The 18,269-nt window shown below is 36.8% G+C and overlaps 8 protein-coding genes across 8 annotated transcripts; 4 read left to right on the top strand and 4 right to left on the bottom strand.

Moving 5' to 3' along the window:
- Window positions 1–475: 475 nt before the first annotated feature.
- On the top strand, window positions 476–4,858 carry FDP41_013413 (uncharacterized protein; the record flags this gene model as incomplete). The annotated part of the gene is made up of 3 exons (XM_044704041.1): window positions 476–618; window positions 698–1,330; window positions 1,459–4,858. The coding sequence occupies 3 exons, from the start codon at window positions 476–478 to the stop codon at window positions 4,856–4,858; spliced, it is 4,176 nt and encodes a 1,391-aa protein (XP_044564912.1).
- A 28-nt stretch (window positions 4,859–4,886) lies between these two features.
- FDP41_013412 (uncharacterized protein) lies at window positions 4,887–6,494 on the bottom strand (the record flags this gene model as incomplete). Its single annotated transcript, XM_044704040.1, has 1 exon — window positions 4,887–6,494. One exon carries the CDS (start codon window positions 6,492–6,494, stop codon window positions 4,887–4,889), a length of 1,608 nt encoding a protein of 535 aa, XP_044564911.1.
- Window positions 6,495–6,717: 223 nt separating this feature from the next.
- Window positions 6,718–8,230, bottom strand: FDP41_013411 (uncharacterized protein; the record flags this gene model as incomplete). Its single annotated transcript, XM_044704039.1, has 2 exons — window positions 6,718–7,501; window positions 7,716–8,230. The coding sequence occupies 2 exons, from the start codon at window positions 8,228–8,230 to the stop codon at window positions 6,718–6,720; spliced, it is 1,299 nt and encodes a 432-aa protein (XP_044564910.1).
- A 1,277-nt stretch (window positions 8,231–9,507) lies between these two features.
- FDP41_013410 (uncharacterized protein) lies at window positions 9,508–10,884 on the bottom strand (the record flags this gene model as incomplete). Its single annotated transcript, XM_044704038.1, has 1 exon — window positions 9,508–10,884. One exon carries the CDS (start codon window positions 10,882–10,884, stop codon window positions 9,508–9,510), a length of 1,377 nt encoding a protein of 458 aa, XP_044564909.1.
- A 168-nt stretch (window positions 10,885–11,052) lies between these two features.
- FDP41_013409 (uncharacterized protein) lies at window positions 11,053–12,509 on the bottom strand (the record flags this gene model as incomplete). The annotated part of the gene is made up of 2 exons (XM_044704036.1): window positions 11,053–12,254; window positions 12,497–12,509. The coding sequence occupies 2 exons, from the start codon at window positions 12,507–12,509 to the stop codon at window positions 11,053–11,055; spliced, it is 1,215 nt and encodes a 404-aa protein (XP_044564908.1).
- A 262-nt stretch (window positions 12,510–12,771) lies between these two features.
- FDP41_013408 (uncharacterized protein) lies at window positions 12,772–14,229 on the top strand (the record flags this gene model as incomplete). The annotated part of the gene is made up of 1 exon (XM_044704035.1): window positions 12,772–14,229. The coding sequence occupies one exon, from the start codon at window positions 12,772–12,774 to the stop codon at window positions 14,227–14,229; it is 1,458 nt and encodes a 485-aa protein (XP_044564907.1).
- A 229-nt stretch (window positions 14,230–14,458) lies between these two features.
- On the top strand, window positions 14,459–14,761 carry FDP41_013407 (uncharacterized protein; the record flags this gene model as incomplete). The annotated part of the gene is made up of 1 exon (XM_044704034.1): window positions 14,459–14,761. One exon carries the CDS (start codon window positions 14,459–14,461, stop codon window positions 14,759–14,761), a length of 303 nt encoding a protein of 100 aa, XP_044564906.1.
- Window positions 14,762–15,398: 637 nt separating this feature from the next.
- FDP41_013406 (uncharacterized protein) lies at window positions 15,399–18,092 on the top strand (the record flags this gene model as incomplete). Its single annotated transcript, XM_044704033.1, has 2 exons — window positions 15,399–16,237; window positions 16,346–18,092. 2 exons carry the CDS (start codon window positions 15,399–15,401, stop codon window positions 18,090–18,092), a joined length of 2,586 nt encoding a protein of 861 aa, XP_044564905.1.
- Window positions 18,093–18,269: the final 177 nt, after the last annotated feature.

The following is an 18,269-nucleotide window of genomic DNA, read 5'->3' as shown; positions in this document are numbered from 1 at the left end:
TCAAGAAGAAGCTTCATACAATAGTAACTTTCTCAATTATCGCCACCACAAACTCTGATCATGCCATCCGTTTCAAAATAAGGAAACAAGAAGTTTGCAAAAAAATAGAGTTTGGTTTGGCTCAACAAGTGCAAACGAATTTTATTTTTCTTTGAAGAGAGTTGTTTTGTCGGAAGAGCAAAAGGCTTGTGTTGGGTCTGCTTTATCATTAGTATTATTATTGCCATTAGTACAACTCATCATTATTATTATCACTATCCGATCACAGGAGCAGTACAAACAGAAATAATAATAATTGAAAAAACCAACATTGGCGGATTGTATCAACAACATAAGAACAATAACACATGCGTATTGAATCAATCATTATCGGATCCTCCTTCTGAGCCAAATTATATTCATCTCAAGAAATTTCTTCATCAAATATTTAATTTAGCAAAATATCCACACTTCTTCCAACGATCAAACAAAAACAATGAACACATCTTCAAATAATAATAATAACAACAAACAACACTCGGCCCGTAACGAAGAAAGTACAAAATTTTCTCTTCGACAAGTTCAAGGTGTCAATGATCTTTCCATTGATGCTAGTGGTGAATTGATGGCTCTAGGAAGGTGAGTAGGTGGCCAAGCGGCACTTTCAATAATAACAATAATTTATTAATTTAATTGCAATATCATAATTATCCACTAGTCGGAACGGCTTGTTAGTGTTTCGATTGCCAACACCGAATACTATCAACAATACTCTATCATCATCATCCTCTAATCTCTCCTCTTCTCTCACCAGCACTAATTCACAATTTTCTTCCCTCACCTCTGCTAATGTCAGTACATCTTCTCAGCCCACTCTTCTCCTCCAAAAGAGTAAGAAGAATGAAGTTTTATGTGTTCAGTTTGGGCATGATTTCAATAGACCATTATTGGCTTGTAGTACAGGAGATGTACTTCAAATATGGGACACAACTCGTTTTCTTTCTTCATCAACTTTACAAACTTCCCTCAGCTCAAATTCCTCTTTATCATCCATTTCATCAACATCTTCAACAATTGCTGGTGGATCCTCTGGAGTTAGAGGGCGAACCTCTTCTAATTCACAATTTATCAATTCATCAGGAGGAGTTTTGGGATCATCTCTCACAAGCACTGGCAGCTTTTTGAATAGTCAACCTACACTCTCTACAGATGTTGAACAAAATAGATCTTTTCAAGCGCATCAGAGAAGTATCAACGCAATTTCTTGGTGTCCTCACGATGCATCTTATTCTAAAATTGCAACTTGCAGTGGCGATGGATATGTAAATATTTGGGATACTAGACTGCCTTCGTAAGTGTCAACCAATTCATTTTCGTGTGAAAAGATATATGATCTCCAATTTTTATCCAATATTGTCGCGAATAATTTTTTCTAAATTTTACACTACTACATTTATTTCAAATATTTTGTACGGGTAGAAATCAATGTAAAGTCGCAAGTTTCATTTCATATACAGATATTCCAAGCCTAGTTGCTTGGAATCCAATTGACTCTCATATAATAGCATCCGCTCACAACGTGGATGTCAGGATTTGGGATATTAGAACCTGCACTTCGTCAACAACACCAACAAACAAATTCCTAACTTTCATTTCAGCTCACCATCCTCTAATTTCCTCTATGGATTGGAGCCCAACAAGTGCAACAGAATTGGTGACTGCAGGTTCACAAGATAAGTTTATCAAAGTGTGGGACTATGAACAACATCAAACAATAATGTCTCAACGTGTAGCATTCCCAGTCTGGAAAATTAAGTACACACCATTTGGAAAAGGATTAGTATCAATTTCTAAAAAAGATAATCAAGTAAGAGTTTGGAGATTAAATCATCCACAAGGAGGATCAAGCAACCACATGCCCAAAGAAAGCCCTTCTACTTCATCTGCTACCAGTGTGGAGCCAATCGAGAATATCAGCATTTTTTCTGGGCATACAGATGAGATTAAGTGCCTAGATTTCAGAACTATCGAAAGTAACAATCAACATCAATTAGTTACGTGGTCAAAAGATATGTCCATTAGATTTTGGAATTTTACACAACAAATTATGGAGGATTTGACTAGCAATGTTGATGGTATCACTTCGGCCAATAACAGCAAGGATAATAATTCAAGTAGCTTAGACAAAAATTTCATCCCTTCAAGATCACCGATAGGAATGATGAGCCTTCATTTGTTGGGAAATGAATGGAGTATAACCAGCGTTCCAGATCACATTTTTGAAACAGATCCATCGGCTTTATTTGAACAAACTGTTATTGGAAGTCCAGTGACAAGATTAACATTCGATCAGGAAATTGAAAAAATCATTTCTGTTTTTAACAATTTAAAGTTCTGTACCAGAGTTAAGGCAAATCAGAACGATAAATCGGAAAATATAGAATGCGAGACCAAGATAACTCTAGAAAAGATGGATAAGAGTGAACAGGCTCGATATTGCATTCTTGGCATAATAATGATTGTCAGAGCAGCTAGCTCTCCAAACTTGCCAGTAGCAATTAACGACCTAAAGCTTAAAGTCACTTTCCCCAAACTGTATCCGATTAACGCTGCTCCATCATTCGATTTTCTTCCATCACGATCCTTTATTTCGGTGCAAGACTTGAAGACAATCAAACAAGCCCTCACAACAGCTGCCCATGATGATGTTCTGAAACATCACAACTGCATGCTGAGCTGTTTCAGATCGCTAGTATCCATACTTGGAAAGTTGAAATGGAGAGAGCGTAGAGAAAATGAACAAGATAGTATCTCTGCGATTGGAATGAACTCATTCAATTCTCCCTCTTCCCTTGGGATGCCAAAAGTTCTGAGTAGTGCAAACTTGGTTGCCACAAATTTTTCAAAAGCATTCGACAGTGATGACATGAATGACAAGCAGCAGCAGTCAACTGAAAACACTCCAGACAGCGTTGTCAATTTATTGAAAGACAAACCAGTTTCACAAGACGAGCACAACTATATCGCACATCCAATAAGCGGAGCTCGATTTTCTCCGTCAGGAGATCTTATTTATTTTAACTCATGCAGTTTACGTAGCAGAAAAAACAGAGAGGACGCTTCAAATAAGAATGATAAGAGAAGAAATGATGTAGATTTTGGTTATAGATACTACTTGGATATGGTTCAAGAATTGAAAACTCCTTTCTCTTTATCGATTAAAAGCCGAAGCAAAGAGCATGGGGATGAAACTCAAGAAAAACGAAGAAAAAAAAGCACCAAAAAAGACAAGAAATACTTAAAGAATGGCATAACTAACTCAATGAACAGTAGCATGAACGAAGCCATGACCATTTCACAAGATTTAAGTACTAACAGTGACATGAAGCACGATAGCTCTGACCTTATTGACGGAATTAAGGATATGGACAAGGAACGAGACAACAACTACTTTTCATCGGTCTACAATGATTATCATGATGACTCTACAGAAGAAGATTCCTATTACTCTGCCGAGTTTGATGATGACTCAAGCGAGGAAGGTCATACCTCCTACTTCTCCAATCATGGATACATGGGCGAAGAGGAAAATGGAGAAGATAGTAACTTTTCAGCAGATCAAAAGAGACATATTTTCTTCAATGATACTCGAACAGATCCAAGAATTCACATCTATGATAGCAAGTATCTATTACCTGTTTCTTATTCCCTTGCTCAAAAGTATCGAGTTATTGGAAATAGTGCCGTCGATGTATGCTTGTACAATTCTCAGGTTTGTCTCGACGAGGGTAATCATGAACTTGCCAAGATGTGGAAAATTCTCTCTCTTATTTTGGATCCACGACTCTTTTACGATCGAACGAAATCAAATACTGTGAAGGCTTCTGCAGTTTGGTCAAATCATGCTTTAGGGAGACGTTTTGTGAAAAAACTATTGACACACTTTCTCTCCAAGCATGATATTCAGACATGTGCCATTATTTCTTGTGTGTTGAAGCTGTCCTATCAATTGGTCTCTTTAGAAATTGTCTCCAACTCACAAACTCCTAATATTATCCTCAATCAACATTTGAATTTTGATGTTGGACCAAAATCACGTCCGTGGGACTTTATTCCAATTACTTCTAACAATGCGGAAATGTCGAAAGAAAAAATTGAGCTTATTGCCAGTACAGACTTGCTTGAGAAGGATTTGAAACCAGTGATGACCCACGTTCGATTGTGTTATGCAAAACTCCTTCAAAGTTGGGGTCTTCATTTACAAAGATGTGAAATTATGAAATATAACGAATCCAGTCAAGCATCACGACGTTTTATGAATGGAACTTCAGAGTGTGTGATTGATGTCGAAACAACAGCTATTTCTCCAGCCACAGTCAGCAACATTGACAGTAGTGGCACAAGAAGAAGTAACAGCACCACCTCAAACACTACATCACTTCAATCTCCTCTGACTCCTCATTCCCATCAACCCATGATGAATGCACCTGTGAATCCTAAGAAATCCTTTTTGCATTGCTCTCTATGTAGAATACCTGTGAAGGGACTTGTTTCATATTGTCCTAATTGCAATCATGGTGGACATGTGGAACATATTCAAAATTGGTTTAAGAGCCATGAAGCCTGTCCTGCTGGATGTAACTGCAAATGTTCATCGTTTATGGTCTTCTATCCCGTTTCATCACCAACACCTGGTCAAGTGAAAAATTTATCCGTTTCAACAACCACAAACGGTAATGCAATTTCTGCAGTTAATGTTGACCGAACACCAGAGCATAGTAGCACCTTTTCTATTAAGAAACAATCAGTCACTCCCAATCCTCAACAACGAAATGACCTTGGAGGTATTAACTCGGTATTATCCTTCCTCAACTTGTAAAACACAACTCATTATTTAATAGTAAAACTCAACATTCCTTTCCTTCAAAAGTGGTAAGCACGATATCACACAAAGGGGGAATATTTGAAGTTTCTTGCTGCAGAGTACACTCTATCAATCGGTTATGCAATTTTTCGAAAAAGCTCAGTAACTCATTGGTTATTGTGGATCGTCTTTCTACGTACACTCTAATTGAGATATTTCTCAAACTTGTACCAGTCAAATAAATGTTCACCTGTCTTTGCTCAAATGAAGTACTCGGTTTTGTCAGTTGATGTCTCGTGAGCCCAAACGAAGTCAAATACTGAAAGACATCAATTTTTGTAAAAGTAAATTTCAATTGTTTCTTCTTCGAGTCTGCAAAATTCGATACATAGAACGAATAATCTTCCATTAAAAATCCAATGACATTTTCTTCATCACCACTGATGTCAATGCAGAGTGGAAGTGTATTTTCTTCCAATGTTATGTTGTGGCCTCTTATTACGTTGTTTTTTGTTTTTCGACGTTCCTTCTCTTTTAATCCAAGTAATATGTGAAGATTTTCTAGTCGTCCAAAGGTTTGTTTCGATTTGAGGAAGGGAAATGAATTACCTTTTGCAGCCTTACTGTTAAATATCCATTCTCCGCTTTTTGTTTTAAACAAACACGTTCCTTTGTGTAGCTTTGTCATGTACGAGAGACGATCTCTCACAGATTCTTCTCTCACAATTGAAATATTATTTCCATGCTTTTCCAATCGGAATAAATAACCTTGATGACTAATGATATAAAATAATGTGAATCCTGAATCATGAGCCATCCAAGATTGCGCATAAAACGGTTCATATTCAAACGTATCAAGAATGAATATCTTGTCACCTGATGGAAACATAAATCTTCCCAATGATGTGAAAAATCCAAAGAAATTAACATCCGTATATGGATACATATAGGTCAAGTATTCACCTTCATATAAGCAATAGTGAAAATCCACTCCATGGTTCGAATCAGTCAGAGATACCATAAATCGATTAACTACATCATAACCATACAATGAATTTCCTTTTCTGAAATATATCATATTATTCGGATGGGCTCTATAATTTTCAATACCAATGTTCGTTGTTGCAAAATTGTAAAAGGTTTGATAATCCCGAAGATCCATAAACATGGAATGATTATCAAAATATTCAAACCATACATAGGAATTTCTCTCGTCCAACATTAAAAACTCTCTACTGTAACGACCTCCGAAATCAATGTATCTAAATTGATTGCCATGATGACCTACATGTCCGGAACGTCCAATCGATTCCCATAAGGATGAAACTTGTACATTATCCGCACTACTCTTCTGAATGGATGGTACAATGATCTTATTTCTATTCTCAAGAGGTATCTGAACAAGAAAGACATCATCCACCATGAAATTTCTCTTACTCAATGTTTTATTTCCAAATTCATTCCAAACATCCAAATAATAATCATCAAGAAAGGCTTCCGATTTTTCTTGATACCATCCCTCTCGGAATTGTTCTTCGGGATGGTACTGGGTATAACTTGGAATGGGAATGTACTGAGGAGAATTTACAGTGATTTTAGTTATTGTGGAAGAGGAGGAGATGGATGAATTCTGTGTTTGTGGTGGAATCATTTTTTTTGTAAACAAAAACGAAAACTCTAAGTTAAGGTTGAATGTTTATGAATTTTCAACCGATGCATTTTGATTTTCCAAATTTCAATGATACCACCACGAGTACTAGTGGAAGTGAATGATCGATACCCATATGATAGTTTTATATCCTTCAATAATACCACCACAATAAATGATATAAATATACATATATATATATTTGGGTAGATTAGACATGTGTGAATCAATGTGAATGTGTCGAATGAGAGGAAGAGGATGAAGTACTTGTCACCGATTTCGTATTTCGCTTTCGTTCGATCGCTCTTCTTCTCTTTAATACGACTGGAATGACAATTTGTTCAAACATTTCATTCACATTCTCCATAGTCTTGGCACTCAATTCCACATAAGCCACTGCCTTAATTTCTTTCTTGACTTTGAGTGCATGTTCTCTAATTTTTTGTAATTGTGGACTTTCGCTGGTCTTGGGAATATTTCCAAACATGTGATAAATGGATTGATTACGTCGACGAGTATCGGTTGGAATTTTGTTATTCATGAAAGAGGGCGAGAGAGAGGAAGGTGAAATGGATGACGATGATATCGATGAAGAATTTGGAGCATCGGAAGTCGAATTAATTTCTGAATGATTGAGAGAGGTTGATTGTGAATCTGTTTTAACAATATCCAACTTGGTTCCGACGAGAATAATTGGTGGAATATTATCCATAATGTTGTGACCAGCGGATGTCACTTGACTGTCACCGTTTGTTGTGACTGTGGAGGAATCAGTGACAGCTCCTTCTTCAGTGGTGGAACCTCCTCCAAATCCGAAATACGAATATATAGCTCCAAAGAGTGACAAGACACCACCTCCTTGATGTTTATGAGTTTGGAAATAGGAGGTGACTTCATCGTACCACTTGGCATGAAGATTTTCAAGAGAGCGTGGATCATCCAAAGAGAAACAAAATAGAAATACATCAGCAGAGGCATAATCTGATAAATCAGAACGTAATCGGTCATATCTGTTTTGATGCATAGGTTTGTGTTGAATGGTCATTACGAGAGGAAAGGTGTGTGAATGATTTGAACCCAATTTTGAAATTTGACAAATTTCCAAAAATATTTTGATTTGGTGCGCGATAATTATTGCACAATAATTCAAAAAACAACATTATTTTCAATTCATATCATATTGAATCAAATGCTTTCACATATAGGGTGACACCAAGTACTTACTCTTCTTGTCCCGAAGTATCGCATAATTGCAATGAAATAAACGTCGTTTCTTCCTTTTCAAATGGCGCCATGTCATCAGTGGTGGTTGTGGACAAGGTTGACGAGAGATTACTTTCATTCAATTTGTTAGAAGCAAAACGAGGACTAGTAGAAGGATTCTGACTCGTGGATGATGATGAAGAAGGTTGTTGTTGTTCAGTATTTTTCATCATGACATTGGAAGAAGTAATTGACAAATTTGGAGATTTTGTTGTATGATTATCTTCAACTGGTTTTGTCATCTTTGCCAATTCCTCTTCAATCTGTTGTTGTTGTGGTTGTTGTTGATTTGAATTATTCATCATGACCGATGGTACTTTTTGTTGTGGAACCACCGCTTCAACAGTTTTACAATAATTATCTAAAACGGTTGGAACATAATCTTCAGGGAAAATACCATCGCAAGTGTAGGAGATGAGAAGATTGGTTTTTCCTACGGCACCATCACCAACACAGACACATTTAATGACGTCCATTTTTTTGTTGTTGTTTGATGAGCGACGCGAAAGGGCCTTTTGTGGAGATGGACCGACTTTTGACAGGAGATGAAGGCAAACCAATGCCTTAACTGACCTCATTATCTTCAGATTAACCCTTCTACCCAGGTTTTGGCGATGTAAGTGTTGAAGGCTCCAACCCATCTTGTTCCGATAGTCACACACTTGCCTCTGAGAGCCTAGATTTAAGCACTTACACAAATGATGCAAGTTTCATGACATCATTTCATTCACAGACTCTCGAACAGATCAACAAGGATCACAACACCGAAACATCTCAAGACAATGAACCGGAATTAGATTGGACTTTAAACGATGAAGACCAAACGCAACTACTAGAAGAGTTTTATTCATATGAAAGAGACGATTCTGCTAAAGCATTTTCCAATTGAGAATACTGACAAAAGTCATAATTGTTGTGCTTACTGCAAGAGATCAAACTCTAAATGTGGTTACAAATGTACTGCATGCGGAGTACATTTACATTTGAAATGTTTCCTGGCACACCACGAACTCAAAACCATATTATACTAAATCATTGTTGCTGTCCGAGATGACTATGGACTTTGTGGAAAACAGTTGATATGATTCCAACACCGAAAAAAATTATCATTTGGGACGTAAAACTCCTAGTTGATGATTCTGGCCGTTGTGGGTTGTCGTTGATTGGGGAGTAGCAATACTTCACTTGATTCACAGTCACAATTGTCAAAAAGAAACGCACAAGTCATTAATTTGATTGGGTTTTTCGAAAAGGTGAAGATGTTGCGTGGTGAACATATAATGTCATTAGCGACCTTGGATGAGTTGATCTGTTTGAGACAAAGGAAGTGGAATTCTCGGATACTAATTTTGTTTTTGTTTCACACCTTTACTGAATTAGGGACTGTACTATTATTTGCCACTCAGCTTCTAATTCAACTGGTGCCCCTAACAAAAATCAAAATTCAATATCTACACTCGCAGCCTATAGGCTGCTTAATAAATGATTGAAAATACAGGGGAAACCCTTTCAATTTTTATTTTTCGATAGGTGGAAGGGTTAATGATGGTGAACAATTGAGATGCGATCGCACGTTGCACCATACATGTTGCATCTCAACCATTTTCAAAAAAGAAAAAAAGGAGAATACTGAATTTATTGACCACTCATTATTATGAGATGATCATTCCATGTAACAATACTTAATCAAGAAACAGCAATTAATAATAATAATTAATATTAGTTCATTGGATAATAATAATACAGCTTGATTTTACAGGTAGAGCTTGAGTCTACTCGACACTACTTTGTCACATAATGGACATCGTTTCAGTAGGTCAGCACATCTAGAGCAATATACATGGCCACAATTTAAGGCACAATCCCTGTGTTGTTCCATGCAAATCATGCATTCCTGATCATCAATGGGTTGAGTATTGGTCGTATCTTCCTTTGCATCAGAAAGTTCTTGATCTTCGACCTTATTTCTTTCGACATTAAGAACGGTATTGAGAGATCCTTGTTGAATATTTCTAAAATGTGTTTTAAGAAACAATAATTTAACCTCTCGAAGTTTGAGATCAGAATGAGTGACGGGAATCATCAGTTCTTTTCGAATACCAAGAATTTTTCTCTGATCCACAATGTCCTTATAAATTGAATAGAGTTCAATATCGCATGTATAAAAAACACCTTGGTCATGACACACTTGCATAGGTTTGTACTTTCCTGGCTCGTATTTAGGCATGACTTGTAATAACGTGTTTTTTCGTGATTCATCCAAGTACTCTTCAATGTTTGGAATAATGGGTTGAATGTGACCAAAACTAACAGCATCAGGATACATGGATTTGTATGCCTTATAGCCAAGATAACCAAAACCTCCTACCACGGCAGTTGGAATGAAGCCAACAGCTCCTACCAAGGCTCCCACTCCAACTGCTTTCACTAAACTCACCGGTTCTGATTTGCTTTTGAGTTTTCGAGAGTATGTTCTGTTCCAAATTTGTTCATCGCCTTGTTGGGGGTTTTCTTTGAGTAATTGGATATATTTCAAATCATAGAGTACAATATCTTCGTTAGTTGGTTTTGAATGGGTCGATTGATCCCACAAACTCATGAGTTGGACGTGAGCGAAAGCCTCTTTCAGAATAATGGCTCTGAATTTCAAATCTCTAAATGGTAATGCCTCTTGTACTAACTGTTGTAATGCGTACACATAAGCATCGCTATGATCTACAGAAATATAGTGAGATCCGTGCTGTATGACTCGTATGGGAGGTAATGTATGATAATTGATGGAGCCTGATTTCATTCCTTGAACGAATGCGTCCACCGATAAATTTGCAATTTTGTCGTCCTCATCATCCGAAGAGATGTCTTCATTGGGATCGGAACTGTGTTGTTGATCGTCGTCATCGCCATCATTCGTATTTAAATGTAATTCATTTTGATTTAAAATACAAGATTTAGGAATGGATATCTTTTCTTCAGAAAGGACAATATATCTCTTGGTTAATTTAACAGAGTAAATATCAATCCATGCTTCCTTCCCTTCATCGGGATGTATTCTTCGCGAAAGGGGGTTATCACATGACAATAATTGGTTCGCACCAACTGCCATGGAAACTCCAAACAACAGTTTGAGCATTTTTTCAAATTATTTAAATTACAAAACACCATTTTAAGTACTTACAATACGAACCACCATCCAAATGAAAGTTATGAAACTCATGGACAAAGCCAATTATATGCAAAAAACTATGTCACATGATAATTTATTCATAACTTATGATCGAAAGAATCTTGTTTGAATAATTTACTTGTCCTCTTCCTTTGCAACTCTTGCAGTTCCTCTTCCTGGCCTCTTTGGTTTGCTGAATTTTGTGATTGATTCTTGCTTTGGAGGATGGAGATATTTTACAAGGAAATCATGAGTTAAATCGGAAACATCAGAAATTTCCAAACTTGCTTCAATCTTAACGGTGTCTGAAGCAGTAACAGTTGAAAGAACGTGTGACTTGCTCGCACTTGCCAACATTCTTTGTTTGACCTTGGATTTTGTTGGGCATGAATAAATAAAGATTGTCTTCTTGTTCTTGGAATCTTCTGCCTCTTCATGCTCATATTCAAAATGGAAAAAGATATAACGAGGTTCATTGTCAGCAATCATTTGTTTCAATTCGTCCACACTAATTGGGCTTGAATCTTTGTGTTCTTGGCACAACAAAATTTTCTCATTCTCAATATCAACTTTCAAGACCACCATCATGGAAGAACCATTCACAAAATTTTGGATAGCTTTTTGTGCAGCTGATTCAAATGGAAATTCAACACCACGTGGAGCATTAGATGATGTTGTTGGTGATGATGCAGTCACAGTTGATTCTGCTTGCTTTTCAATTTGATCAAAAGCTTCCTTTTCTTCTAAAATCTTTTGTCTCTCTTGTTCAGTGTACAACTCAATGTCATGAATGTGGCGCTGTGACTTGTGAACAAAATTGAAATTCTTGTACTTTAAATCATCCAAAGTCACGGTGTGATAATCGCCAGCCCACAACCCAACTCCATACACAGAGTTCGAGAAGCCAATTTGTGCCTTCAAGCCAGCCATGGAAGATGAGTACAACATTTTCTCTCTCACTTTAGCACGTTCAGGAACGTACCAAATCAACAACCATTCATAACTTGTGGAAGGAACAGGAGATGAGCTCGTACCACTGCTACAACCCACTGTAGAATCCAAACGGAAGAAGAAGTAACAAGGCAAGAGACCACCTTCACGAGAACAACTCTCAGACATGGCATTATAGTCATTCTCAATGGAAGAAGAGAGAGGATGAGTCTCAACGAGATCCATCACGGGTGGTTCTTGGTCTAATTGAATTCTTACTTTCAACCATCTGAGTTTATCGGCTTGAGTGAAAGGCTGAATGGGAGTGGAGTTGGAATTTAGGAGAGAATCAGAGGCTGATTTTGCTCGGAGGAAGGCATTCAAGGCTTGTTGGGAGAGTTCAATTCCTATCATGGGTGTTGTTGTTATTGACGAGAGGATGACGATGAGAAGGAAGAGAATCATAATTAAATGAAATTGATGATGATTTTGGTTTCCACGATTCATCCATTGACATCATAGAGCCGGATCAAGAGATTGATATAAAAAAACAGTAATTAAAGAATCAATGAAACGGGAAGATTTGATGATGACAAGAACGATCGAACTGATTCGTAACGACACGAGGATGACAATCTCACACACTTACCAGTCTTGGCCATTTTTTGGTGATTGATTTTCAAAATAAAAATCTTCAACCATCATCATTATGACATGATATTGGTGAGAGTCAAATGTACATAGCCAATACTTCAAGATCTCGATCTTCTTCTTTCTGGACATCCATTCTTTGATTTTAGTCAGTAAAAACGAGAAGTTGAATGCATACAAAACGTGTGGTCCTCCAAAATAAGATCATCAACAAAATTTTTGGTTTGATTTGATAAATTTTTGAAATTTGAATTTAATTATAAATATAAAAAAATGTCTTCAAACAAAACCAAAGACAAGCCAAAGAAAGTCTCATCGGAATCTGACTCTTCAGACGATTCATCTTCCGATGATGATTTATTTCATCACAAAGCTGCAAAATCGTACAAACAATCAACATGGAAATATTCACATGCTCCTCCAACATCACCAAGTGAGCCTAACAAGAAGAAGAATCTATTGGAAATTGCAAAAGCTTCCTCTCCAAACTCAAAAAGTACTGAAGCTAAAAAGGAGGAAACGACCAATAATGAAGACTTACTATTAGAGCTGCAAGTGGATATGTATAAAAACGAGCTTCATAAAAAGAATGCGAAAAGAAATTCAGTCACCGATGAAGATTCCAAAAAAAAACGAAAACCAACGGATGAAGAATTAAAGAAAATTATATTAGAACAAAAAAAGCAAAGAAGAGAACAGAAGCGAACAAAACACACTCATAGCTCGTCGATTCCTCCGGAAGATATCATTTCAATCGATGACGATCTTACTCCGACGACAGTAGAAAATGCACCAAGTAGTTCTAGCACTTTTCCTACTGCAACAACAAGCACATTGTTTGGAAACATGGGTAGCACATTTTCATCAAGTTCGACCATGTTTGGTCGGTCAACTCCAACTTTTTCAAATCCATTCCGTACCATTAGCCCCTACCCATCGTATAATCCAGGAGACTTCTTTTATGAACGCTCTAAAAATGATTTACAGAGAAAGCTCGATACATTATTGGAAAGCAGCACCGAGTCAGTGTTTGAAAAATTCGAAACTATTGATAAGTCGGCAACAGAGCTCTCAGAAAAAGAAAGACAGCGTATCGAACAGTCTCTCAAAAAACAATTAGAGGAATTGAGGCCTGAGCTCAAGCTTGACGATTCAACATTAATTGATCAAGAAGAGGAAGCAGACAATAAGGGAGAAAAAATTATCATTAGAGTGAGATGGAATGAAAAAGTAGTTCCTATTAACATGACTGTAACAGACAAATTCCAAAAGCTGAAAAAAGCAGTGGCAAAACAATTTGATGCTCATACTGATCAAGTCACTTTGATCTTTGATGGAATGTCTTTAGATTTAAATTCAACACCGGAGGAACAAGGGATGGAAACAGATGATATTATTGATTGTAAAATTGACAAATCCAAACCAATTTCGAAAATAATTACATCATCCTTGTCTTCTTCCAAAAAGCCCTCGACAGCCATTGAGATTATTGATGATACGGCCACCAAAGTTACCATTAATGTAAGGGCAAAAGAAAAGACATTTCCAGTCAAGATCAGCACGACGGACAAATTTTCAAAGATTGCAAAGTATGTTTCAAAACAGCTGAACGTGGATGACTCAAAAGTCAAGTTACTGTTAGATGGAATGGTTCTTGATTTAAATGACACTCCTGAGGACCACGACATGGAAGATGAAGACATTATTGATTGTCAAGTAAAAACAAAGTGAAACCTAAGTATTTATCGATGTCAACCACTATTATGACAGTGATTGAGCCAAATCCTAAGCACTTTTCACCATTCCCAAAGAGTAAAGTATTCTTTTTTTGTGGTGGTTATTCGTTTTCTTGTCTGAATGTTAAATTCCACTCACCATTTGCACCGTTGAGGGAAGTTGACCGTTGCAAAATGCATGCACTTTCCTGGTGAACATGCAAACCCATTCGTGAAAACACTTCATGACAATCTCCTATGCTTTAATTTCAGAGTGTCAGCATGCTCCTCAAACATCATTATCATTGACTACTCTTGGCTCTTCTCCACTCACCATTCATGTCATTTCAGAAACTTCCAGACAACGCACTCTAAGATCCATCGTTGAACAGAAAATTATTCCCAAATGGATCAATTCTTCAGAAGAAATGATGGATACATGTACCACTCTCCAACATTCGAGACTTGTCCCCACTCATGACATGTTCACCTTTTACATTGAACGTGAAGAGAATAATCTCAATTCCAAGTTTCAAAAGGAAATTTAATATGTGGTGATTTCTACTCATGATCACGAACAAGAGATTGCTCTCTCGACACGACATCGCATGTGTTGGACGATGATTGAGGCCATGTCTCGCGATTATCATGATTCCTTGATCATGAAGAATGGGCGTACGGATATCAATTCTTTAAAGTCCCTAATGAAATATCATAAAAATCCAGAGAATGATAAAATTACATCATGCCATTGAGGAGACGAAGAATGCCATGATGATTAATGTTGATAAAATTCTTGAGAACCATAAAAAGATGCATGAATTGATTGTAGAGACAGATTCATTGAGAGAACAAGGTGAATTGTGGAGAGAGGGAGGAAGGAAGTTGAAATGGTCCATGATGAAGAGATGGATGATTATTGGTGGAATTGTGATTGGAACTGTTGTGATTGGAATTGCCCTCCTTCCATGGATTTTAGCATTGGCTTTGTAAATAAATAATTATTATTTTCACAAGTTCATACATGCTTGAGAGTCCAATTTTTCTCCCTCTTCACTTTGCAAGAATTGATAAGTTCAATTCCAAAGTCGAGTTTAGTGAAATACTTGAATCAATGATGATGATGAATTCAGAAATATCGTCAAATTGTCACAGAGTTCCTGTCTCTTTGTTGATCAACAAAAAATGCAGTCCACACCAAACACTTCCGATTTCCCTTCCTCTCCGCAGATGGAGCCTTCATCATCATCATTGGGTTCCATCCAAACACCAACCATGATGATCCTTGGATCAGGGACAAAAGATGGACCATTCACTCTCGGAGGATCTTTACTTTTTCAAAATTCCATAATGTCAGAATCATCCATTCTTGCATTGAAAAGGCTTGTATTGCAACAAGAACAGGAATTTCATGTTCTTCCTCCAATCGTAATGCCCAATCATGATTATTCTAACTTGTTGGAATCATCACTGCAGCAACTACTCATGTCGAGCTTTAACACTTCAAATAATAATAACATTCTGGACCTGTTCAAAATTAAAAGCAAAATCGGGGAGGGATCCTTTGGTAGTGTCTATAAAGTGAAAATTAAATCTACAAAGGAAATTGTCGCTCTCAAAAGAATTTCAATGAATCATTTAGAGGAGGAAGAGGTGGAGGTGGATGGTAATGGAAAGAACACGACATCCATGTCATCATCGTCCGTGACATCATCATCCTCTAAAACTGCAATAATCGGAAAGAGAGCGACTGAAAATTTAAACGAGTTCTTCACATTGAAAGGGCTTGATCATCCATGTATTGTTAAAGTGAGGGAAGCATTCTTGATGTTTGATGACGAAAAATCGTTACAGCAAGGAGCAATTAAGAATGTGGCATATACGATGAAGTTTTATGAAAATGGCAGTTTGGCTGATTATATTTACAAGAATAAGGGCAATATTTCGTACAAGACAGTGAAATCAGTCATGATTCAATTATGTTTGGTATTGCAATATCTCCATTCTAGAAATTTGTTGCACAGGTAAGGATCAGCATTTTGGTAATTTTCTAGGAAATTCTAACCTCTTCTATTTATGAATTTTAAATGTTTGAATTCACATGAATTTACATCCCATTCTCTCACCAATAGAGATATCAAACCACAAAACATTTTCATTGATTCCTTATATTCTTTAAAAAATTCATTTATTCCACAAAATCAAATTGATCCAGCACTCAGCTCTGTCATTGTTATTTTAGGTGATTTTGGAACAGTTCGAAAATTTAACGAAGGATCCATGATTAGAACCATGGTAGGCTCTCAATTTTACATGTCACCTGAAATCATGTATGGAGAATCCTACCAATTAGATGCTGACATTTGGTCAATGGGTGTCAGTATTTATCAATTAGCTACTGGAGTACCAAAGCCCATAGCAATGATGGCATACAGAAATGAATATGTCATCATTAAGAGCTCTCTCGAGAGTGCTCTCATTAGTGACAAATTGAACGAGGATGAAAAAGTTGAGTGTATGGAGTTGATCGATCTGATCATGCAAATGTTTGACTTGGATCCAAAAAAGAGACATTCTATCGAATATTTGCTGTCATCAAAATCTCTCAAGCCATATGTTAATGACGTTTTACTCATTCTCTCACAATACAATTTACAAATAATGCAAGAAGGAAATGAGAAACTGCTGAAACTGGTTGACGATTTGCGCTTTAACATTGTATCAAATCAAGGAATGAGAACCACTATACGAAAAACAGACTCCAGCTCATCATTTTCTTCCTCACCATCAACCATCTCACAACAGAATTTATCGACAAACACGAATGGACGCTTGTTACTGGTTTCGAGTTGGTGGAGTTCCAATTTGAGAATTTTTCCAGTGGACGAAAAGAAGAGCGGACCTTTCGATGTTCTCTCAAATATGCCTTATTTATTGGATCTAAAATCAGATTTAACATGTGAACAATTATTACCTCTTTCTAAAGAAGAAATTATTCTTGGACTCAATTCAGGAGAAATAGTCAAGTTGAGAAGAGAAGGTGGACATTCTTTCAAGGAGTTGCTTCGTGCTATTGCCCACAAGGATCGAGTGAAATGTTTAAAGTTATTTCCTAATGTCTTTAATAGTTCCCTAAATATGGATGATTTATTTGCGTCAGGAAGCTACAACAAATCGGTGAAAGTGTGGAAAAGATCCTCTTTCGAATGTGTCAAACAATTTGAGCATGAGAGTGGAAATGTCTATGCATTAGCCACAACGTACAATTTAAGAAATAACCAACAACCAAGCTTAATTTCTGTCGGATCTGACATGAGTATTTATGAGTGGGATTTGGAAAAGTGTGTGAACGTGAGGGATAAGGCTCACAACGATGAAATTTATGCATGTGAATTTTTACAACTTTCACAGCCACTCCTATTCACTGGCAGCTTTAAGGAAATGAAAGGTTGGGATCATCGACAACACAAACCCTCAATATCACTGTCTCAAGCGCATTCCAATTATATTAACAAAATTATTGCTCTGGAACCAAAAAGCGACTCATCTTGCCTCTATAGAGATGGCAATCATTTTCTGACCTGTTCCAATGATGGTATGATCAAATTATGGGATGTGAGGAAATTACAAGACAGTACTTTAAAAAGTGCAGAGATGAATGCTGTTCAAACCTTTAAGGTGAATTTGGACGGAATTAAGACACTTCATGTGATTTCTTCGACTGGGGAAAAATCTACAGAGGAGAATGTCATTGCCTACGGAACAAAACGTGGCAAGCTTGGATTCATTGATTTGAATAATTTTACCTTGGTCAAGAGTTTCAATGCCATTCGAGGCGTGGTTGGACTTGTCGATGTTTCCGGAATTCAAATTTTGTAATTTCTTTCATTTTTTTGAGCGATTGACCTGACGCAATTATATTAATTATACATTTAAGGTAAATTTCCAACATTTTTTCACATTGACTTTAATATTTGAAGATGATCATCCCATTCTCTAATGCTGGATATTCTACATACACATCAACCTTTAGTGGACAAACTCGAAAATTTGAAA

Source organism: Naegleria fowleri (genome assembly GCF_008403515.1).
Source record: "Naegleria fowleri strain ATCC 30894 chromosome Unknown tig19, whole genome shotgun sequence".
Classification (NCBI taxonomy): domain Eukaryota; phylum Heterolobosea; class Eutetramitea; order Acrasida; family Naegleriidae; genus Naegleria; species Naegleria fowleri.
Note: the sequence above shows the minus strand (reverse complement) of the source record. Positions and strands in the feature narration are given on the sequence as shown.